The following is a 15,896-nucleotide window of genomic DNA, read 5'->3' as shown; positions in this document are numbered from 1 at the left end:
GAATAGATCAGGTAATGTATATTTTGAAAACAATTTAAAAATTCATGTAAAATACTAAATAAAAACAATTTTAGATTAAAATTTTTTAAGTTAAAAGAAATGCTAGATGACATTTATTAGAGATTTGAATAGTATACTTCAAGATACTTACAATGTCCTTCAAAAATAGCTGAACATGAGGAGCACCTGGGACGCTTAGTTGGTTAAGCATGAAACTTCAACTCAGGTCATGATCTCACGGTTCATGAGTTTGAGCCCCACATAAGACTCTACAATGACAGCTCGAATCCTGCAGCCTGCTTAGATTCTCCGTCTTCCTCTCTGCCCCTCCCCTGCTTGCATGCTATCTCTCAACAATATTTGAATTAAATATTTAAACATTTTAAATACTTAAAATCTAAATATTTAAAATAAATATTTAAAACAAACAAACAAATAGCTCAACAAGACACTACAGGATCTCCCAACAGCACTAAATTACAGTGCCAGTACTAAGTTTTGGTATAGGATCCTACTGGGATAGCAAAGTAACATGGAAGACAGAAAGCAAAAAACATGTCAGTGATTTTAAACAAGAGCAACTTAATAATAATGGAGCTGGGTTAGCTTTTAAGGGCACTAAAGGATACTGGCTCATAAAAATTAGTTAAGAGCTTCTTGAAAATGTGACCGCTTTAATTCTCCACCCCAATTGTCCAAGAAACACAGCTTGAGATACGGTAACTAAGGGAGAGGGTTAAGGCAGCTTTAGCCAACTCTTCAGAACTAGGCTTACTCTATGTGATAACTCCACTGTACAGCATTCTTTTTCTACTGAAATTCCAAGAAATAATTATTAGAATAAATCCCAAATAGAGCTCAAAGTTTTATCAATAAGATGTTGTCCCATAGGACTAAAATTTCACAAACTTAAGAAAGTATCTAAAGTAACCAGTATTATGTCACTTGTTTCATGTTCACTTAGTATAAATTTTCTCATTTGTACACTAAGTTTTATTTATTTTTTAATTTTTTTAATGTTTATTTATTTTTGAGAGAGAGACAGAGTATGAGTGGGGGAGGAAGAGAGAGAAATGGAGACACAGAATCCAAAGCAGGCTCCAGGTTCTGAGCTCTCAGCACAGAGCCCAACGTAGGGCTTGAGCTCCCTAACCATGATCATGACCTGAGCTGAAGTTGGATGCTTAACCAACTGAGTCACCCAGGCGCCCCTGGGTGAATAAGAATATTATTATTTTAATAAGAAGCCTTCATATTCTTCACTATATCCAGAAAAATGTACTTAGATCATTTTATCATTTAAAAACTCCATCAAGCCTAGAACAACAACAAAAAATCTCTGGATTACCTCTCTTGTCTAGATATTCTAAAACAATGTAGAAGTGCACAGATGATACTTGAGGTAAATATTAAAAGGAAAGGTGGGTTTCCAAAGATCTCTATAAATTAGGAAGAAAATGTTTACTTCCATAACTTAAGCTTGTTAGGACATATAACACGTTTGTCAGTCTACATTTGTTTTGCTTTATAAAATAATCACTTAAAGGCATTCACCCAAGTACACCCTTAAAGACTATTCATACCTTGGTGTCTGTGGGATTCATACTGGAAGACTTGCTGGTGGAAGCAGAAGAAGCTGACACCTAGAAAGTAAAGAAAGAGAAAGTCTGATTCTGGTTAACCTACAAACACTTTGTCTTTCAATTCCTCTTAACCATACGTGTTCTTAACTCTACCTTGGTTTTACCTCTTCTAGAGTACAACTCCCACAAAAGTCCAGTAGGTGGTCTTGCTCAGTGGGCAAAGCCTTTACAACCAGATCAAATGGGTGCAAATTTGGGGTGTACTACTTACTAAATAATCTTGGGCAATTTTCTGGTTTTTAGTTTCCTCTTTCTCAATTTTTCTTTAGTAGATAACTATAAGTTTATTACTACCTGGTGCATAAGTGCTCAGTAAATATTTTAATTATTGTCTGCCTTATTTTTAGGAAGAACACAGACTTTAAAACTTGACAGAATTTTGTTCAAATGTGAGCTCTGCCAATTACTAGCAGTCTTAGTTTCCTAGGTATATAAAATGAGGTCAATGTTGGCTCTTTTGCAGGGTTTTAGGTATTTGAGATAACTAAATGTCTGGCATATTGTAGGTGCTTATTAAATTACTAATGCATTAGTCCCAAGATATTATAAAAGACAGAAAGAGCAGGATGTAGCACTAGAAAAGACTCAGGAAGATCAGAATTGTCCTTTCAGTGTCACATAAGCAAGAGAAGGTGGGAATGGTATCGCAAAGGTAATACTGCTGTATTATTTGTCTCATCCAGGCTCCTCCCTGCAGGGCAAGAGGTGATGATGATAATTGAAGTTTCAAGATACACCGTTCCTAGGGATGCAAGGGGATGGTGGAATTAGTCCCTGCAATCTAATCACCCAAGAAGCGGGGAGTGCATATGGATACTTGCATGGTACTATTATGATAGTACTTAACTTGCATTACCCCGGTGAATATTAAATCAACCCTAGTTTATTTGGGAATTCCAACCTAGGCTCATTTAAACCTCCATAACATTTGAGTCTGTTAGGTTTTAAAGCTTAGGGATTCCATCTGGCACTTCTTAAGTAACTTACTTCTTAAGTAACAGGCTGTCAGTAAACAGCTGCTGCCCTGCCAAGAATACCCAGAGCCTGTCTCTGATGTCTGGCTCTGAGCCATTTCTGAAGCTAAGTCCCAGGGCAGGAGGAGCCCATACTTGTTGGTTTCTTCACTCTCGCCACCCCCACACACTACCACTCAAGGTGACTGTATGAACCTACTATAACCCATGGACCGTGAACAAAATCACCTTCCCCACAGACCTCACTTACTGTAGAGTATGTTGGTGCTAATAGTAAATTACCACAATTTTCAGATAAAAGCCCAAAGTTTTAGTATACTGATTTTTCAAACAAACCATATGAACTTTATTCCTGAGCACTATTAGGCACCAATAAGGCACTCCCTCACCCCAAAATATACCACACTTGGTCACTGTAGCAGGCGTGGAGTAGTGTCTCTCACATTCTCTTTGGGATAAAGAGCTAGCAAATGTACCAAGGTAGATTTTCCCATCAAATTAAAGGACAAATACATAAATATTCATTTTTCCTTGAGATTTTTTTAATCTGTGAGAATTAATGTATCCATTTGCCACACCCCATTCCTTCAATGATTTCCCTCAATCATATAAAATCAAAGACCAAACACTCTACATGAAAGTGCTTTTTAAGCTGCAAATCCTTAGGTAAACATTATTTCTAAACCTCTATGTTTATTAAAACGTTCCTGAAATCACACAGCCTTGGAATATCCAATCTGCCTTACTCCTTTATTAAGCAATAGCTGGATGTGATCCTCAAATCCTATAAAGAAGACTTTCAAACCCCCCCCCCCCAGAACAGTAAAATCTACATGGATAGCTATAAATATGCATGGAGCAGGTTATCACAGGAATTTAACTGAAGGCCTTGGCCACACCTGTTCTCAGCACAGATCCCTCCATGAAAGTTCTATCCCATCACAAAGGCACTAAACATTTTGAAAGTGAAATAGGACAGCTATTTCATGGGATCAGAAAATAAGGAAAATAATCCCACCCCACTGTGAATCCATTCAACTCCAGTGAAAACTGGTTTGTTTTATTTTCTTCTATTTGTGAAAACAATGAACTTTTAATATTTGTTATCTCTGGTGAGGGATTGAATACAGTTTCATTTTAATTCTGTACCATTTAAATTTCTGATCATGTATGTGAATAACTGATTGTTATTGAAGAGTTTATCCATAAAGCTCTGACTTGAAGAACTTTAAAGATAAACCTTAATATGTGGTTTTAAACAGGTGAAGAAAAAGATATCTCACAGAGGGTAAGTGCCTTGTCAAATCTACCCCAGTTCACTGGCTCCATGTGTATTTACCCAGAGTAAGTTTGTGCCAGGTACTCTGTCAGGAGACAGGAACACAGTGGTGCAATTGCTAGACATGTTCCTGTCACCGCGGAACTTTCAGCCTCATCAGACAGGACATTAATAGAATAATCACTGCAATAATTACTTGTGATAAGTGCTATAAAGGAAAATCACAGGTTCCCATAAAAACATAGACTTGGCAACCAGAATTAGTTCAGAAGATGGTCAGGACAGGTGATGCTAAGGAAGTGACATCGTCATTAAAATATAAGGGGCATCACCCAGGCAAAGGTGGGGATTGTTGGGGGGGTGGTGGCTAGAGGGGCCTTTTAACCTGTGTGTGCGAGGGTTGGGACCTAGGCCACCTGACTTCTAAGCCAGTGACTTTCTGCTGCAGGACTACCACAGCACAGTCCTGTTAACATCTAGGGACAGCCAATTTTAAAGCACAACCATTAGGGGCATAGTCAGTTAAGTGTTCAATTCTTGGTTTCAGCTCAGGTCATGATCTCACAGTTCGTGTGTTCCAGCCCCACACTAGGCTCAGTGCAGAGCCTGCTTGGGATTCTCTCTCTCTCTCCCCCTCCCTCTCTCTTTCAAAATAAATAAATAAGCTTTAAAAAAAGCACAATCATCAGCACTCATACATACCAAAATATCACTGTGGGATCAGTGCTGTCAGTCAGAGTAAAGTATAGTGACTACAGTACTCTCCATCCCAAATGACCGACACAAATCTCTTTACATCCAGAGTATTAGCGGTCATTTATAAACTTAAAGAATAAATCAGAGTAACAAAGAACAGAGAAAAACTATCTTTTTATAATCATTCTCCATCTACCCATTCAACAATTGCTATTTGAAAAGGAATGAGCTAGGGGCTGAGTACATACAATGAGGAAGACACCATCTCAGCCTTCAGAGTCTAGAGTCCAGAAAGACAGACAGCAGGTTTTTGTTACAACTGAAGTGCTCTAACGGAGGCAGGAAAAGAACCCTATGTGGTAAAACAAATGTTTGAGTTCTACATCAGCTTCAGACCTGCCTCAGATAATCTTGCTGTATCATCAAGTTGCATTAAAACAAACCAACGCTGGTTAAGAGTAAATGCAACCTGGAAAAAAAAATTAATTCTGTACTAAATCAATATGGCAGGTGTTTTCTAGCATTATTCAACAAAATCTCTTCACATCGGTTACTTGCTACAGTAATAAATTTGGAAGTTTACTGCAGTAAACAATTACAGATAGGAAGGGTAGATGGTATGCTTTTAAGACCCTTGGATAATAGAAACTTTCCTTTTTCACATATATTTTGCAAAGGTCTCCCAGAGTCCAGATTTTTAGCTCTCTTACCCACTCTGGACAGATTAATCTTCCTACATAGCATTCTCACCTCTAAGTTTCCATCCGAAGTAAATCAGTGGTGACTCCTGTTGCCCACTACCTCACACTGAAATCCATTCTCTTGCCTTCAAAGACCACCATGCTCCAATCCCTCCCCATCTCCCAAAGCAGAAAAGCAGCTTCAGGCAGCCAGCCTATCCCTTCCTTCCTCAGTGCACACCTCACTCAATGCTCCCTTTATGTTTTATTCACACAAATGCTACTGGTTGGCATGCTTCTCTTCCTAAAATATCCAAACCCTACATGCCCTTCCTTTCAGGTGCATCTCACTAGCTCTCAGCCCCAGCATTATAACCTCCAGCATTACAACCACCATGAGCAGTCCTGATGGGCATCTTCCTTGTCTACTTCCAGAACTTTATATAATCAGGTAACCACATAACTGCCTCAGGAATGGTCTCCTCCACTAGATGGGGTCTCTTTGTAAGAGCTGTCTGTCTGTTGGGTGCACGCACCTGCTGACCCCACTCTTAATCATGGCAGGTTTCTGGCCATACCTTTTCCTGGATTCTGCAGGGTTTCTGGTAAGTACCAACCTCAACCATCGTGTGGCGCCTGAGTGACTGCCAAGCATTGTGAGCTCACCCAGACCCTGCTGAATGGCTGGTACTGGGCAAGTTAAGGGCTCCCTTAGGAGGGTGAGGTCCTAGAGGATTTGCTCATCTGTTCTGCTGCCATTAAATCTGGCTGATGAAAAATATTACTTCCTCAGCTCCTTAGTTCTCTATTACAAAACAGAGTCCCCTCCCTTGCTTGGGGGTGCCTGAAGACTTATAGTTCTTGGCAGGTGCTGCTAGCTGGCCTCCCCAGTTCCCCTCAGGTCATGTGGCCTCACCTTACTCTCTCCCCAGCCCGGCTGGCAGACAGCAGGCCAGCAGATGAATCAACAGGTGCTCCTGAACTTGACCCATCTTCCTGTCCCCAACCCTCCCTGGCAAGAATCCCCCTTCCCACATCTACCTGCCTCTGCTGTGGAGTTACTAGAACACATGCCATACGTATGCACACACCTCTTCTACCTGCTGACACACCTGCAGATCCAGTCTGAATCCCTGACCATCCTCTCCTTCATGGCTGCTCTGCCAGAGCAATTCCACAGTCTCTCATCCCCACTATAATGTTTCCTTCTGGAAGCCTCTTCCACTTGCTCCACTCTTCTCTTTGTTTTCATCTTCAGTCACAAGCCCTCTGCCTTCTCTCTTACATTGTTGCTCCCTTGGAATGCTGATTTCTGCCTTGACTTTACCATTTATTACGTGAACAATTCTCTATACCTTTTCAGCAACCCTACTTTATCACCCAACTATCTTATTTTACCTTAAAATGAGGACACTGAGACAGATGAAGGCTCAGCTCCCTGTTCCAGCACTTACTAATCCACATTAACCTCCTGTAATCCCCATTCCCACAGCCTTAGAAATGGTAGTAATACCACCTGCCTGTGGAGTTGCTGTAAGTGCCAAATGATGTAATACAAGGAACTCATTTGGCCCTGAATCACCTGGGTTCAGGCCCAGTGCTGGTTCCAGTCCTTGTCATTTCTATTTCCACCCACACTCCCAGTCTAATCATGTACCTCCCACACCTGGATTACATCATGGCCCTTCTAATAGCTCCATACCTTGTTCTCCCACCCTCTGTTCTACCCCATTCTCTAGCTCCCAATTCTTTGTCTATGGCTCCCTAGTTTACCTGGAAGAAAAAAAAAAAGTGTACCATGTTCTCATTGTGATGAAATCATAAGCTCTCAATGGTTTGCCACTGTGTCCTAGATAAAGTCTAATGTCTTCTGCCTAAACTTTAGACTCTCCATTCGGCCTAACCTACTTATTCCACTATTTCTCTCACCATGACTCCATCCACATCTCCCCTCCATCAAGAATGGTGTCTTTCCTGTCTCACAGGCACCTCAGCAGGCAGCATAATTCAGTGACTAAGAGTGTAAGAGGGGGCTCTGGGCTCAAGAATGTCTGGTGGAATTTCAGCTGGCATTGATTTCATGTGCAACCTCAAACAAGTTACTGTGCCTCAGTGTCCTCATCTGTGAAATGGCAACGGTACCAATATTCACTCCATTCAGGTTAGTAATAAGTGAGTTAATGTACATGAATTAGTTACAACATTGCTTTGGCCAAGTGGTAAGCAATGGGCAAACGCTAGTTAGCATTATCACCATCATCACCATCATGCTCCTTTCCTCCTCCGGGAAGAGCAAGATGAGATTCCCAGATGCCTAGGAAGACTTTTCCCTGCTCAGGCCCCTATCCTTGAAGATTTAGCCCAAGGTACACCTGAATCAGCTTTAGCTCATACTATCTCCTCAACCCCTATATCCGTTTGTACTTCTCACTTGGACACTCAATCACATGCTGTGTTAGAGGGTTACTGAGCTCGTTTCTAAGTGTATGTCACGTCTTATCAATGAAGCTATAAATTGATCATTTCTGCTCCCCACAGTGTCTACCATAGTGCTAAGTATATGGTATCAGACAAAATATAAAAAATAACTGTTGATTCCAATCTTTGTTTCCATCTTCTAATTAGCCATTAAAGTTTCATTCTAACACACACAGTTTTAATACCTCTTGTTTTTAAGCTTGAATCAAGAACATAATAAATTAGAAAAATTAAGTTTCAGTCCGTTGGCTTCTCAGTGGCCATGACTCCACAAACAAGCACATTAAACCTGCTAAGCATCTAGCTTCCCACAACTGGAACACCATGCACCCTACAGAGTAATTGTGAGGGTCAAGTTAGATACCAAATATTAGGGCAATTTGGGTAAAACACAAAACAAATATTAAGCATTTTCTAAATTAAATAAGTAACCGATTTTTAACTTTTAATACTAGTTCTGTTAGATGCACAAGAGAAAACCAAATCATTTGTTACCAAACCACAATAAGATTATTTAATAACACATTTCAAATAATGAAAGAAAGAAAATCATGGATTTCTTATAAACAAGTTCTTTCCTCACAAAACTTATAAGACAGACCTGAACTTGAACTCCACAAGGTCAGGGGCCATGCCTGTCTCAGTTGCTGCACATCCCCAGAGCCTGGCAACAATAGTTGCCTAACAAGTATTTGTTAAATTATGAATTTGTGTATGAACAGACACAAGAGTATTATCTGATGGCTCAAATGCAATATTACAGAAGTTTTTACTCAATCAGAAATTTTATTCAAAGCACAAGTCAGAAAACTGGTTAGAGAAAACAAAATTTAAATATCTAGTCATTTCTAGCACCAATGTCTTCAACCAGGAGTTGTAAGACTTTAAAAAGCACATAAACACACAAAACCCTGAGCTGCTTCCTGTAAAACACCTGGAACAAACAAAAGGCAGCTGAAGAGGAGCTTTTTAAGGAAAGCACTGATATTCTTCAGAAGTCTCATTTATGGACCCAGGTTTACATTTTTCTTTCTATAATGACACATTATTCACTTCAGGAAATGAATATTCAGAGGTTTAAATTAGTCTATTGTTTGCCATGCTGTCACATCATGACACACATTCTTGCAAAGTCTTTAATTATTTAGCATAATAATGGTGCTTTTAAGGAGGACTTCAAAACAGTCACCTAACAATAGTGTTTAATCAGGACACAAAACATGAATCCAATGAAACACAAACAATGGATTATCTATGAATGAAGTACAGACTTCTCTTTGGGCAAGAGCATGCAGATCTCCTTATGACACTAATTTATACTCCAGCATTTATGCAATACAAGATAATATCCATTGTGATAGGATCTTAAGTACAACATGATGTAACAAGAGATCAGAAGAGGGAGACTATTTCTGAGATGTGCGTTTGGAAGGCGGTTAGGAAAGGCTTCACACAAGAGATTGAAACTATTATTTATTGTAGTGTGATCAACCAGCCAGGTGGGGACCACAGAATCTTCCATGTGTTAGGAAATGTGCCAGGAACTGTGACAGGTGCTTGTGTATCTGATTTCAGTATATTTTCATAAAATCCTAGGAAGTAACCATTATTATCCCCATTTTATAAATGAGAAAACTAAGGCTCAGAGAAGTTAGGTAACTTACCTAAGATTACACAGTTAAGTGGCAGGGCTTGGATTTGAGCACAAATATAATAGTAATGCCAATCAACTTTGCAATAATAAGTGGACTCTTTCTTCAAAAATTAAAATACTGTATTTGAATTTTCAACAACAACAACAACAACAAAATGGAGATGGGGGCTGAGCCAGCACAGTCATTCCAAGTGAGCAAAACAGCTTGAGCAAGACTCAGAGGTGGGAAGAGCTATTCAGTCCAGAATGTAACAGGCTAGATGAAGTAGAGTACTGAGAAATGAGGCAATGTGAACACTATCTGGGGAAAATGAAATGATTCCATCTCAACTGAGTACACAGCGCATTCACGAAATATATTAAAATGGACACACAGATTTAAGATAAAAATAGAAGCCTGAGCACTTCTTGCTCTGGGAAGTGAAGAGCCTCATGAAGTTTTGGCCTCTGATGCAACATGTGGGTAGATCTCAAAATAAACAGCCAAACGTTGCCTGGCAGCCAGGACAATAGCCACAGCTGATCTGTGAGCTAAATCCACACCAGAGTTTATAGAAGTTTTGGCCACACCCTGGAAGCATCTGATTATAAGCATTGACACTGGATCACCCCAAACACTCAAAAATAATCCACAAAAGGTATGAAGTTGAACTCCTGGTCCAAAGCAACTTTCACTGTTTTTGCAAACTCCAACTTTCCCTTGTTTTTTGTTTTCTTTTTTTCTGGAGTGATAATTATTTTGTGGGCAAAGGAAATGGGCATGCCACACAGCCTAGTTTAGTCATCAAAGAGTAGAAAAGGCAGCATTTTTTCCTGAATTTGGGTTCAGACTGACTGCCCTTGACAAGCCGTGTGACCCTGAGCCTTAGCCTCCCTGGAACACAGTTTCCTCATCAGTAAAATGTCAGGCTTGAATGTTCTATAGTTCAGCAACTCTGATATTCTAGCTACAATGATGTGAAACTTATTGAGTAATATACCCAATGACAGATGTGCAAATGGGAAATACTGGTGGTTAGCCCCTGGAGTCCCATAGACCTGGGGTCTAATTCCAGCTGTGTAAATTCAAGCAAGCTGCTCAACTTTTAATTTGTTTAAATGGGTATAAAAACAGGATTAAATGATGGCATGTTTATAAAGTGCTTGGCTCAGTGCCTGGCACATAGTAAGGAATTCAAATCAGTGATTTTTAAAAATTTTATGAACACCAGCAGCCTCAAAAGTTTCTCTTTCTTCACTCTCACAATGGTAGAGCAGTTCTGTGGTGACCACTGCTTGGAGAAGTTACACACAAATGTTATTTGCCTTAGGATAAAAAGAGTAATATTATTTTACATTATTGTATTTTCTTTGGATTCAAATGTATAGCCTGTTTAGATCTAAGTTCTAATCAGTCAAGGAAGAGGAATCTTGGTAGCAGGAACACAGATTTGTACAAATCCTAAAAGATTATGAGCTCATTAATGCATATATGGTTAGTGAGGATATGATTTGTACAAAAAACAATTCTGAGCTCTGCTGAACAGCTGTCTCAGGGCCTTTTAGCCTGGCTTCCATCGGGCTTTCAAATTCATTCCTTAGGCATGGACCTAATGGAGAGTGAGAGAACTTGAGAACTTTTGTGAGACCCTGTGTTACAAAACCAAGTACAAAACTCAGTATCTACAAGGATGACAGACTCTAACAGAAAACGAGAGGAAGTTTGTGAAGAAATACTGAGACCAAACCACTCATGGGGGAACTGAAATACAGGCCTGTCACATGACCATCCAGCTTCCCAGTGAAGCATGTTCTTAATTAGAAGGCTTAAATAACAGGAGCATCTGAGAGGCTCAGTCAGTTAAGTGTGCACTTCGGCTCAGGTCATGATCTCATGGTTCTTGAGTTCAAACCCTGCTTCTGGCTCTCTGCTGTCAGTGAAGAGTCCGCCCCGATCGTCTGTCCACCTCTCTCTGCCATTCCCCACTCAGGTGCACTCACGCTCGCGCTCTCAAAAATAAATAAACATTTATTAAAAGGCTTAAATAGTAGGGATTATAACAAGGTTCCCTTGCCCAAGCTGATTTTCAAATAATCAAAATGAAAATGTGAAATGAAATCAAATGTCATTCTGGAAACCATACAAGCAAAACAATTTCACAAATGTCTGACAGCAACTTTAAACTTTTCAAATATTAAAGAGGTAGTGTTGTTTAGTGGTTAGGATAATGGCTCTGTAGCCAGATACCTGAGTATGAATTCTAGCTCTGCTACCAGTTGTGTGAAATGAGCAAATTCCTTAATTGCTCTTCACCTCAGTTTCCTTGTCTGTAAAATGGGAAAAATAACAACTGCATTTCACCCCACTTTCCCCTAAGGAAGAAAAAAAAATCAATGGACAGAAGCCATGAATAAACACTTTTCCCAAGAAGACATCCAGATGGCTTACCAGACACATGAAAAAATGCTCAACATCACTCATCATCAGGGAAATACAAATCAAAACAACAATGAGACACCACCTCACACCTGTCAGAGTGGCTAAAATGAACAACTCAGGAAACAAGAGATGTTGGCAAGGATGTGGAGAAAGAGGAACCCTCTTGTACTGTTGGTGGGAATGCAAACTGGTGCAGCCGCGCTGGAAAACAGTGTGGAGGTTCCTCAAAAAGTTAAAAATAGAACTACCCTATGACCCAGCAATTGCACTACTAGAAATTTATCCAAAGTATACAAAAATGCTGATTCAAAGAGGGCACATGTACCCCAATGTTTACAGCAGCACTTTCAACAGTAGCCAAATTATGGAAAGAGCCCAAATGTCCACCAACTGATGAATGGATAAAGAAGATGTGGTGTATATATATACAATGGGATATTACTCAGAAATGAAAAAGAATGAAATCTTGCTATTTGCAACAACGTGGATGGAACTAGAGAGTATTATGCTAAGCAAAGTAAGTCAGAGGAAGACAAATATATGATTTCACTCATATGTGGAATTTGAGAAACTCAACAGATTAACATAGGGGAAGGGATAGAAAAATAAGATAAAAACAGAGAGGGGGCAAACCATTAGAGACTTTTAAATTTAGACAACAAACTAAGGGTTGCTGGAGAGGGGTGGGGGCGTTAGGTTAAGTGGGTGATGGGAGTTAAGGAAGGCACTTTTTGGGATGAGCACTGGATGTCATGTGTAAAAGATGAATCACTGGGTTCTACTCCTGGAGACAAGACTACACTGTACATTAACTAACTTGAATTAAAAAAAAAGTTCATAAAAAAATCAACGGAATAGAAAAATAGATTTTAAAGTAAGCTTCATTTGAAACTGATGTAAAAATATGAACACTGCAGCTTATCTAAGTAAAAAGTTCTATATTTCTTACATAAGGGACTTCTCAGTTATGTACTACTTAATCCTGTAATTTAATTTTCACCATTTTCGAAGATGGCTAATTTATCTCTTCTCTACTGCCCATTAGAAAGTCTCAAGAAACTCTGTCAACAGAACCATTATTTGCTAATTCCAGTCAGTGTACAATACTCTTTCACACAAACAGGAAACCTCATCCATCAGAGAATTTCAACTATATTAAGATATGGAGCATAATAAAGAACACAATATTGATTTCTAGTGCTTCTTTGTATTTAGATACACATTCCTCTCTGTTATTTAAACTGTTTTTTAGTAATCTCTGCAATCAATGTGGGGCCTGAACTCATAACCCTGAAATCAAGAGTCACGTGGTCTTCCGACTGAGCCAGCCAGGTGCCCCACAAAATATGCAACTCTTAATTAAGAGGATTAAATGAAACCCTATGTAAATCACTTAGCAAAGTAGTTGTTCAATAAATTAATCAATGGGTGGTTCCTTTCTCTTCCCCTTTATTTTTAAATATCTAGATCCTAGAAAGCTTCCCCAAACTACATACATGCTACTGGACCTAACCCCTCCCCCAGAGCATTCTAGAATTATTTTCAGATTATCAGCACTAGCTTGAATGTCCTTTGTTAAGCTTTTATTTCCTATTGACTGTCTCTCCATTTTGAATGGCAAACAAACTTTCAGTTCACTGGCTCATAGAAAACTGTAGAGAATGTAGTTATACATACACAAAGAAGATGTGCTTTACCACCAGTTCAATTGGAAATCACCTGGGGTATTATGCAAATATTTTAGTTGCAAATAAGTACATCACTGTTCATCACATTCAATGTTTGGAAATATTTGAAGGGGTGTAAGAAAATGATTGTCAGAAGGACTAGAGAAGGAAACAATTTTAATCTCTAAGACTTGGAATCCTGTCTCACCACAAGAACATTATTTGAGAATAATTCAGCACCAATCACTGCAATCATCAAAAGATTCTTGAGAGAAAGGGAAGGCTCAAACTGAATGGCCAAAAGAAGGTAATCTTTCCTTTTTGATCTATGAATATTGAGCACGAGGGTACATCGTTTCTTAGTGATGTAGACACTTTTTGGCTAAAATCCCAAACAATGATTAATTACTCGATTGTTTAAAACTCAAGGTTAGAGTAAACTAGACTATGGAAAATAATTTAGTTTTATAATACTGCCAGGGAAAAAAGGATCAGTAATTCAAACCACTGAAACTTTATGCAAAATATACCAGAAGTCATAATTATTTAAACATTTTGTACCAGAAATGTGCATGCTTGTTGACAATCAATGTTATGTAAAACCACTGGGCAATATAACTGGCCAAGCTTTAACACCTTAGGTCACTGGTTCTTGGCCCAGGAAAGGTCGCTCAAAGACAGTATGGACAGAGGGAGTCAATGAACACCCAGAAACTTATGAAAGGGAAAGGGCAGGAAGAAGAGGGAGTAGAGATTGTACACTGAAAAGCTGTGATTCAGGTGATTCTGAACCTCCTTGACATTGAAAATCACTGCTTTTTGGATAGCTTAAAACAAGATGGCTTGATAGTGGGTTAATGAAATAACCACTGTTTTCTACCATCTATTATCTATTGGCACTTTCTTCCTGGTGACAAACTTAGTCTCTTCATACTTTCATTAGGTTAAAAGGAAGGAATCAGACTACATAAGATACTAGGATAGTTTTACAGAATTGTTTTTGCAAAAGTACTTTCCAGCCAGTTTTTAAAGGAAGATTTTTGGTGCTGACATTGCCAGCTCAGGTTAATGAAGAGCCTAGATGTTCCCTAAAAAGACAGCCTTGCCATACCTCAAGAATATCTGTCCTCTCCAATCTATGGTTTTAAAACCCAGGGACACTCGATACTTGTGATTATACCTCTGGAACACCTTTCTTATGCTCTAAGTCAAGAGTATGCGATATACATCACTAATCCCAATACTGCTGTCATTTTAAAGGCAAATATTTTTGACCTATAGAGAAACTCCTAATGAAATACACATTCAGTATACAGCTCAGCTGTTAAGTATGTGCGTGTGCGCACACACACACATATATGTATACATGTAGATAATACAAGGATGCAATTTTCAAATAACTAATTGAATTTTCAGAAAATAATATTTGTCTTACTTTGTAGACTGGGGTCTAACATTCAAAGGAAAATATGTGCCAGGTGTTGTGAATAAGTCTATCAGGTCAGCAGGAAGAGAGGGTAATGGGCTTTGTGACAAAGTAGAGCATGCATTCCCCATCTTTCAAACATGTGAAGGCTTTCAAACATTTAAAATACATTGTGCATGCCTAAAAAAATTAGTCTGAATATTGAAGGAAGAAGCCCTTCCTATTCCAAATTGATAGACATAATGGATACATTTTAACATAAATTAAATAAAGACAGGGATAAATAGATGGTGAATATAAAAAGAGAAGAACCCTGGAAGATTAAAATTCTGGCTTCTCATTTCAATTTGCTGCTGTAGACCAAGCTCTCTGATACATCTCTGTAAATACAATATTATGAAAAGATGGATGTGTCAAAGCACTCAAGGTATATATTTTAGCAGGAAAATATTTATATTCCAGGATTCTAATGATGACTAGCCATACTAATGGAGTTATATAAAAAGATTTACCATGTTGATATAAAGACAATTTTCTATTTTCATAAGGAGGACATATAAAAAGCACATAACTGAAACGTGTACAAATTGTCTGACTTTCTACTTTCTCTGCCCACCCTGTTAGTATAGATGATAAAGGAACACTACACAGTAGACTGAGCCCCTGGTTTCTCTGTGGGAACAGTTCTCTGCCCCTCTACTAACAACTCTGTTCAGAGCAACTCCAGAGGCTCCAAGATCTAACCTAGGTCTTTATACTTATGTCACTCGTGCAGAGGACCTCAACCCATTACAGAATCCAGAGTTTATGGAGTCCAAAGGGTACACTCACATACTAAGCTGGCCTCCATCTCTTGGGGCAATTTTGAGTGAAATGGAATTGGTCTAGGCCCTTGCTTGTGCATCACAAATGTTAACCAGTTCAGTTCAGAGCCTCAGTATGATTCAGAAGTTGGAGCTCCTACGGATAACTAGAATTTT

General features: G+C 39.0%; 1 protein-coding gene across 22 annotated transcripts in view; it reads right to left on the bottom strand.

The window, feature by feature from the left end:
* CAST (calpastatin) overlaps positions 1 to 15,896 on the bottom strand; it is a 107,933-nt gene that overhangs the window by 48,589 nt on the left and 43,448 nt on the right. For all 22 annotated transcript variants that reach the window (XM_027037551.2, XM_027037483.2, XM_027037522.2 and 19 more), the window contains one exon: positions 1,584 to 1,643. In XM_027037551.2, the coding sequence (XP_026893352.1) occupies positions 1,584 to 1,643 (60 nt within the window). The remainder of the gene's footprint in view (positions 1 to 1,583; positions 1,644 to 15,896) is intronic.

This window comes from Acinonyx jubatus, chromosome A1, assembly GCF_027475565.1.
Source record: "Acinonyx jubatus isolate Ajub_Pintada_27869175 chromosome A1, VMU_Ajub_asm_v1.0, whole genome shotgun sequence".
In the NCBI taxonomy this organism is placed as follows: domain Eukaryota; kingdom Metazoa; phylum Chordata; class Mammalia; order Carnivora; family Felidae; genus Acinonyx; species Acinonyx jubatus.
This window is presented reverse-complemented; position numbering and strand designations above follow the sequence as displayed.